Below are 9009 nucleotides of genomic sequence, written 5' to 3'. Positions count from 1 at the left end.
GGGAGGGGGGAGGGATTGCATTGGGGAGTTATACCTGATATAAATGATGAATTGATGGGTACTGACGAGTTGATGGGTGCAGCACACCAACATGGCACAATTATACATATGTAACAAACCTGCACGTTATGCACATGTACCCTAGAACTTAAAGTATAATTACAAAATAAAAAAAATAAAAAAAATAAAAAAAAGGCCTCCAGCTTCATCTATATTGTTGCAAAAGACATGGTTTCATTCGTGTTTGTAGATGAATAGTACTCCATTGTGTAAATAGATCACATTTTTAATCCACTCCTCCACTGATGGGCACAACCCATTGAGGTTGAGTCTATATGGCTGCTATTGGGAACAGTGCTGTAATAAACATACAGGTGCAGGTATCTTTTCTGACATAATGATTTTTTTTTTCCTTCAGGTAAATATCCAGGAGTAGGATTGCCAGTTAAAATAGTAGTTCTATTCTCAGTTCTTTGAAAAATCTGCATATTGTTTTCATTGGAGGTTGTTCTTGTATTGGAGCAATGTCATCTATTTTAATATTTGGGTTTTTTAAATTATTGTAATGACCACACCAGTCAGCATCAACTAAGTTTTTGCTTTGTTTTGTTTTGTTTGTAGCAACAAACAACTCCAAATCTCAGTGGCTTCTGACGATAAACATGACTTCCTACTCATATAGATTCCATTTTGGGTCAGCAAAGGCTTGGCTTTATGCCCTCTTAATTTCAGAATCGCTGAGAGAATCATGCCATGATGTAGTGGCCTCAGAACGTGAGACATGACAGAAAATACGTATTTTTTTTAAAAAAGAAACACGCCAGAGTCCTGTGTTCGCTCTCAAAGCCTCTGAAGCTGCTGGCATGCACAGCTCCTTCACATAAGGCGCAGGCAAAGCAAATATCACATGACCAAGCCTGACATTGATGATGTGGGAAATAAAATCCTACGTGGAGGAACTAATAATGTTACCCTCCTTAAGACCGCAGCTCATTATTTAAATTGCACAATTACATTGTGAATCGGATCTGTAGGGACTAGCACTTCATTAGTCCACGAACCCTAGAAGAAATTATTTCCTTACCAATAATTTAGTCTCAGATGACATCTTAAAGCCTGTTTTGACAAAAGTAAAGATTTATTCACCATCATCACCACCACCCCACCCCCTACAACAAATACTAGCATGTTAAAATTATTCACAAAATAATGGCTAAAATAAAATAAAAATCCTAAAATCACGTTCTTGAGCCTTCCTACTATATTCCCCTTCCAACTTTACTCGTCCGCCATCCAGCCCCATCACGCATGAATATCATTAGAAAGTACATATATATCTTCATAAAAAGAGACATAGCAAGGATGAATCGCCTGCCAAGAGCCACTCGCAAGCACAGAGGAGAGTGTGTGAGCCTCATTTGTGGAATGATTGATTCTGTTTCCATATAATGTTATTAGAGAAGAAAATCCGGTTTCCTCGATTGGAATTGTTTTTACTAAAAACAAATTCTCAAAATGTGGAGTATGTTTGATTTTTAAATTACTCCATGGAAAGATAATTCAGCTGTTTATTTTTTTATTTCCAACTGTTTTGCATTATATAGAAACAGTCTTTTTAACCAGGGAACTATGATTTTTGCCTGAATAGTTGTCCAACAGGAGCAGAGACAGTGACTGGAAAATCATGTGAAAGAATGGTACTGCGGGTGACAGTTCCACAATCATAGTGACATTTGAGACTGTGTTTATTTTAAAAAAACAAAACAAAAACAACTTTGTTGTTTGTAACTGCAGCTGCAATCACCCCCACAGTTGTAAATGTGTGCCATTAAGATATTACACCGAGATATCTATCTGCCAAGAACTTCTAAAATATTCTATAAACCATTATTGAGTTGACCTAACAAAACAAAATGAAGTGCCTAGATTCTTTTGAACACTAAAGAGCACTGAAAATAATATATAATATATAATAATGTATATCATACTTGTTGATATAGATGCTTAAATCTTAAAACACCCAAGCTTTAATGATACTGTGCCCATATTTAAACACACACACACACACGCACACACGTGTGCACACAAGATCATGCTAAAGTATTGACACTATAGAGCACTTGTAAAACATATACTATTACCACCACAAACATGTGCACACTGTCTGTGCAATCTTATTTCTTTCCTTCCTCTTTTTAAATTGATTTAAGATATGAATATTTATATTCCCATTAATGCCATATGTTAATAAGGGAGACAATCTTTAGATGTGCTCTAGAATACTATTTAGAAGCTATTCAGTACATGTTCACTTATAAAGTAGTACCTCATCTTCTTTTTGGTTGAGTCCCTGCTTTAGTTCTTCCACTTGTAATCTTAGTTTCTTTACTTCTGCCTCACTTTGATCCACTCGGCTGTTTGTATGAGTCAGTTCTGCAGTATTTGCCTGGGATGGTCTGCTTACTTTATAGTAGGCATGTTGAAGGTTCAATACTTCCTTTCAAAGGAAAACAAAACGTTACATTATTTATAGTCTACTCTGATAAAATCAGAAGAATGGCAACTTCTTTTGACAAAAGAGAAAAACATTTTAGGAAGAATTTAGATGAGCCATCATCTACATTTGGAATTCTACATTTCTGTAATCAAATATTATAATTAGTATATGACTATCAATGAAAGATATGTGACTAAAATACAATACACTCTATGTTGTTTTGTAAATAATCTATTTTGCACCTTATACAAAAGTAGTTTTTATATAACCTTCCCCCAAAAGGACATCACATAACCATAAATAAAAAAATATAAATCCATGCAAAAAAAGTTGTTCATCCTGTTCACCCACTAACTCAGCAGATGCTAAAAGTTAGCACAGTACATGATTTAATTCTTTTCTGAAGAAAATAGGTTTTGTGAGGGTGTGGTCAGGTCATCACCAGCCACACCTTCTGAAACCACATGAACCAGGCTCAGAAACCTGCAGTAAGGACCCGTCACGGGTAAAGAAATATATTAATATATCATAGGGTGACTAGACTGCAAATCAATCTTGTTATAATTAATACTATACACTATATAAATTAACAGGTTACAATAATTATCCTCAGATTATTAATATGATTTCTCATTTTTAGTTACAGTTTGCAGTGTAAAATTAATTGTACTATCATTATAGAAAACATCTTTATTGGGCCGGGCATGGTGCCTCACGCCTGTGATCCCAGCACTTTGGGTGGCCGAGGTGGGAAGATCACGAGGTCAGGAGATCGAGTCCATCCAGATAACATGGTGAAACCCCGTCTCTACTAAAAAAAAAAATACAAAAAATTAGCCGGGCTTGGTGGTGGGAGCCTGTAGTCCCAGCTACTCGGGAGGCTGAGGCAGGAGAATGGCATGAACCCCAGAGATGGAGCTTGTAGTGAACTGAGATGGTGCCACTGAACTCCAGCCTGGGCAACAGAGCGAGACTCCGTCTCAAAAAAAAAAAAAAAGAAAGAAAGAAACTATAAAGAAAAAGTTAGCCTCTGGTTCTTCATAATGTTATAATATTGTAGGAAAACCCAAGGATATTTCTTTGGTTTCCTAAAACATACTGTCATATTACTTTATATACAAAAATCACAAAAAGGCAATCATAAAAAAATGCATTGGTAATTATCTTAGGATGTCTAGGTAGAAATTGAAAGTGGAATTATTTTCACATCTCAAATCATTAGTAATACTAATGATGAGTTCATGATCCAAAAGTAAAAAATAGCCATAAAATATTGGAAAATAAATGTGGATGTGGTGTTTTTCTTTTAATCAAAACTTTAGGGGAAGTTTTACTAAGTATGATCCCAAATCATGAGATCACAAAATGATAAATTCAATCACAGTAAGTATATAATTTGCATATAACAAAATATATTTAGTATCTCTCAAATTAGGGGCACATCAATTTGAATTTATGTAACATTTTTGACCCGACAAAATTACAGATATTATAGAAAATTGTAGTGGCGGTCAGGGGTTAAGGACAGGGTAGGAGGAGGGTAAGGTAGATGTGAAGGTAGCTGAAAAGGAACCTTGTGATGAGAATGTTCTCATCACAATCTGGGCATAAGGGACGCCCAGGTCTGTCTGCATTATTTTATACAACTGCATATTAATCTACAAATATCAAAAATAAAAAGCTTAATTGAAAAAATCAAGATGTTTCAGACTGGCAAAGGCTAAGTATGGTAAGATAATCTTCCAGTAAAATGTGGAGAAATAAGGATTCATTCATGGGGAAACACGGGCAATATTTTTTAATTAAAAATGCACATAAAGTCAGACCTAGCCATTGTATTTCCAGGAATGTATTCCACAGACATACGCATAGTTGTGTGAAATGTTGTGATTATGAGAATATTTGTTGCAGCATTGTTTTGTTGTTGCTGGTGTTTGCAGTAAATGCTGGGAACTAAATGTCCGTGAAATTAGCCTGATTAAATTTAAGAAAAACCATTAAACCCTTAAATATAATATGGCAGCCTTTTATATATTCATATGGAGAGATCTCCAAAATGTTAAAGCAAAATGCAAAACTGTGTGAAGTGTATGGTATTAGAAGAAACAAGCTGATATAAAGCGACTTTTGACCTGACACAATTGATAAGTTGCAGGCTCTTAGTCTCTATGAATCCCAGCTTTCCGAAGTCCCAAAGAGGTGGGGTGAGGGTGTGGATGCAGGGCAGGACCTGGCAGAGAAAATGCTGGTCCTCACTCTCAGGAAGCAGGGGGTTTGAATGAAAGAGAAGGCCCCCCATGCCTATCAACTATTGCCTGTCTCAAGAATGTCCACCTCCTAGTATCCACTGAAAACGTGAGCATCAAATGAAGGGGACAATTTTAGTTTCTGTCCTGCAAATCCTGCCCCTTCATTCCATAGGAGTCAAAATCACAACCATTGATATTTAAACCTTAATGATGCCAACAGGCAGCTAGAAACAGACAGATTTGGCTTGGGCAGCTAGACAGGATACTCAAACTGGTTTTCTGGGTAAGTTTGCCCTGTCACTTCAATTGCTTCACAGTAACACTGTCATTTATGCACCATCACTGATTTTGCTAAATTATACCACACATCACATTTAAAATGCAAACAGATTTCTCATTTCTTCTCTTCAGAATGCAATTTTCAAATGTCAAGTTCTATACCATATTCTTTTACAAAGAAACATGTAATAGGGAGCACAATTCTATTATTTGGAACAACAATGGAACATTTAAAAAAAGATCTTTCTTGATCTGTCAGGCATAAAGAATTTGCTGCACAAATAATTCAGAACTTAATGGGAAAGTGATAACTTTGCAAGTTGATGGCTTTCTCTCCAGAATTTTGCACCTAGTTACAATTACTTACATGACTTTGTGCTTTAGCAACATTATTTCTTATATCATTAATGCTTTGTCATTAGGCGTATAAAATTTACTTAGATTGATTTAAAAGGAGTAAGCAAAAAGCCTTCAGTGTTCATGCAAGGAAAAAGGAAGGAATGAAAAAAAGGAAGGAAGGAAAGGCATCTCTGTCAACGCAAATTCTATCCCGGTCACATGCCATTTTTATAAGCAGAGCCCTGGCATTCATGTTCTACAGTTAGGCCATTTGCTCAGAGAGTATCAACTTATTCTCAGGCCTAGGAGGTACATATGTATTTGTGAAACTATATTCTCGGTAAGTCATACCCAAGCCAGCAGCAACGGCATCACTGGGAACTTCATTCAAGACCTACTAAATCAAACTCAGGGGCTCGAGCCCAGAAGTTGTGGGTTTAACAAGTCCGCGAGGTGTTTCTGATTCACCATAAAGTTTGAGAACCATTGGTATAAGCCAATTCGAATAAGCTTTCCTCTTGCCAGTGACTATATTAGAAAAGTGGATGTAACTTAGCTGCACAATGAGAAAAGAGAAAAAGTATCCTTGAGCGGGAAATAAATTTTTAGAAATGTTTATCACTTAGAAATATGTAAGGAAGATATGTGCGCCTTGAGTTACAACAACAATCTGAGACTTAGGGGGAGTCCTGCTTACACCTGGGGTTGGTAAACCCTTGGTATTTTTTGTTATGTGAGAAAATATATCCAATTATATTTAGAGCCAAACTCATAGCTTAACATATTCTAATTGTGTTCATAGAGTGCCTCAATAAAGGTCAGAACTGGATTTCACTTTAAGGAGAAAAATACATTGCTTCCTTAATGCAAAGATATTTTAAAAATCAGTCTAAATTGATAAAATCAGTTTAAAGTGATTTTTAAAATATCAGCTTAAAGTGATTTAAAAACAAAATCAGTTTAAAGGCATTAATGTTTTCCAGGTACCTACGCTAGGAGAAATTCTTCACATAGGTTCTCTCTCTAAATCCACATGACAATCCTGTGTTAGAGGTAATATTTTTTCCTACTTAGTCTCAGAGAGCTATGCAAATTGCTTATGGCCAAACTAACTAAAATTAATCCTACTTTCATTTTACCAAAACAGTATCACAGAGCTGGCATTCATCTTGTTATCAGGAGGACTTATCTTTAAGATTTGACAAGTTATTTGACATTTTGATCCATTAATTCATGTCGTCTCTATTTTACCTTCAGGGGAAGAGATGGATTTCTTCTTTATTTCTCAAAGCAGGCTGGGCACAGTGGCTAATGCCTGTAATCCCAGAACTTTGGCAGGCTGAGGTGGGTGGATCACCAGAGGTCAGGAGTTTGAGACCAGCCTGGTAAACATGGTGAAACACTGTCTCTACTAAAAATACAAAAAAAAAAAAAAAAAAGCCACGTGTGGTGGCATGTGCCTGTAGTCCCAACTACTTTGGAGGCTGAGGCAGGGAATCGCTTGAACCCAGGAGGAGGAGGTTACAGTGAGCTGAGATCCTGCCACTGCCCTCCAGCAAGGCAACAGAGCAAGATTCGATCTCTAAATAAATAAACAAATCTCAAAGCTATGGCCTTTGCTACTATCCATTCATTTCCATTAATTTTGTGATAGAAAAGTGATGGGAATCTTCCCACACACTCATTTTGTTCTTTCCATACATGTTACAGTAAATAGTGAAGGTATATAGGATCATACACTATAATCCAATGAATATGTTAGATGCTATTATTATCTAAAATTGCAATATCTTTTATAACTTGCATATAGATGTACAATTGGAAAGCATCCAAAATGAATCCTAATTTGAAGATTTAGTGGTTTGCATTTGAAGAGAGAATTAGGTAGATAGTAATATCTATAGGTATTTCAGAGCAAGCTTATTCTAATATGCTTTAATGATAAAAAATACATAATTACTATGTTATATATTCATATTCTGGAAGAGAAAAATCTGAACAGAAAATATGTATAAAAATATACAGTAATAAAGATTATTTGTCAGCATGTAATCCTCTGTAAATCTAAATCTATGCAACTGACAGTACATATAATTCACAGTCCTTTTATAAGCAGATCTCTATGATTTCAGATCTTGATATAGAAAAGAAACACATAAAATGTGTTTGTGTATATATTTTTAATAGAGTAATACAGTATTAGTTTCTCAAATAGATTGAATCAGTTTCCAATGATGTGAAATATTTGATGAAATGCTTCAAATTATATATATTGTTATGGGATTAGTTTATTTTGTTATATGTAAGGATATTGCTTTCTCTCTAGAATTAATTGTACATATGATACATCAACTATTGAAGATTGAGTTTAGTCATAGCAAGCTGACAAAATATATTTTCTTATACCTTAAAATGACATAATGAGAATCTGGTAAATATAAATCAAATTAGTTTATATGTATCTCATTGAAGGAAAAACAAAACATCATACAGGAAATTTAAAAGTACTATTATATATGTTATTTCTATCCATTCAAAGTTTTAATACACAGAAGTTTATAAATTTCTGCATCTATAATATCAAATATGTATATTAATAATATACTGATCTGTAGATAACATATAATTCATTATATAACATATGGTTCAACTATATTTAAGAGAAATAACAATATGAAAATTGGAAATAATTTGCTCATGGTCCGTTGAAGCCTTGTTATACACTCACCGCAAGTAATAACGCTATCAACAAAGGCAGATTTTCTCTTCTCAAAAGTTGACCCAGATACATTGGATTGTTATAACAATCCAATGCATCTACTTAAATACATTAAAGAAGTCACAATACCACTCAAGTTAAACACATTATAATTTTGTACTACCTACCTGTTTTTAAGATAATTTTCACTATATCAAATTCCTACCTCAGAAAATACAGAAACCAGAGGAACATGTATCTTCAACAAGAATAAATTCAATGTTACTAATAAACATTTATGATACTTGGTGACAGATGATAGCTTTAAAATAAGAGCATTTTATTTCATCTTAATTGGCATATTTAGTGGGTTCACTTAACACCTTATGTGTTAAATATAGTGTGATTTAGTATTGTCTCTAGTGTTGATACAATATCATTCATTCCACAAGCATTCACTAAATGTCTACCATGTGCCAATGACTGTGCTATGCATTTTACATATAAAAGTGAACAAGTTAGATACGGTCTCTAACCTTGTAAAGTGTAGAATAGATTTAAAAACCATCAAATAAGGATATTTGTCAATTGTGACAATTACTAAAAAATGCTCATGATTTTTTAAGATAGAGAATAATTAATGAGGGGTGGAAGAGAAGCAGGAAAAATCAAGTGACAGGAAGTTTCTGTCCTGTGCCTCTGAGCTCCCTGTTCTGTATGGAAGGACATATTTCACTAGCTGCTGGAAAAACTGTCTCACAACAGCTCTTCACCGACAGCTCTTTCCTCTTGGCTGCAAAGAGACTCCTTACCAAGTCCACACCTACTTCCTGGGGCAGCGATCATTTTAGAAGTATAAAGGACTGTGGCCGGGCGCAGTGGCTCAAGCCTGTAATCCCAGCACTTTGGGAGGCCGAGACGGGCGGATCACGAGGTCAGGAGATCGA

At 35.1% G+C, this 9009-nt stretch overlaps 1 protein-coding gene across 3 annotated transcripts in view; it reads right to left on the bottom strand.

The window, feature by feature from the left end:
* Positions 1–9009, bottom strand: part of CCDC102B (coiled-coil domain containing 102B) — a 365304-nt gene that overhangs the window by 59514 nt on the left and 296781 nt on the right. For all 3 annotated transcript variants that reach the window (XM_011944077.1, XM_011944078.1, XM_011944079.1), the window contains one exon: positions 2327–2497. In XM_011944077.1, the coding sequence (XP_011799467.1) occupies positions 2327–2497 (171 nt within the window). The remainder of the gene's footprint in view (positions 1–2326; positions 2498–9009) is intronic.

The sequence above is a fragment of the Colobus angolensis genome, unplaced genomic scaffold, assembly GCF_000951035.1.
Source record: "Colobus angolensis palliatus isolate OR3802 unplaced genomic scaffold, Cang.pa_1.0 Scaffold225, whole genome shotgun sequence".
In the NCBI taxonomy this organism is placed as follows: Eukaryota; Metazoa; Chordata; class Mammalia; order Primates; family Cercopithecidae; genus Colobus; species Colobus angolensis.
Note: the sequence above shows the minus strand (reverse complement) of the source record. Positions and strands in the feature narration are given on the sequence as shown.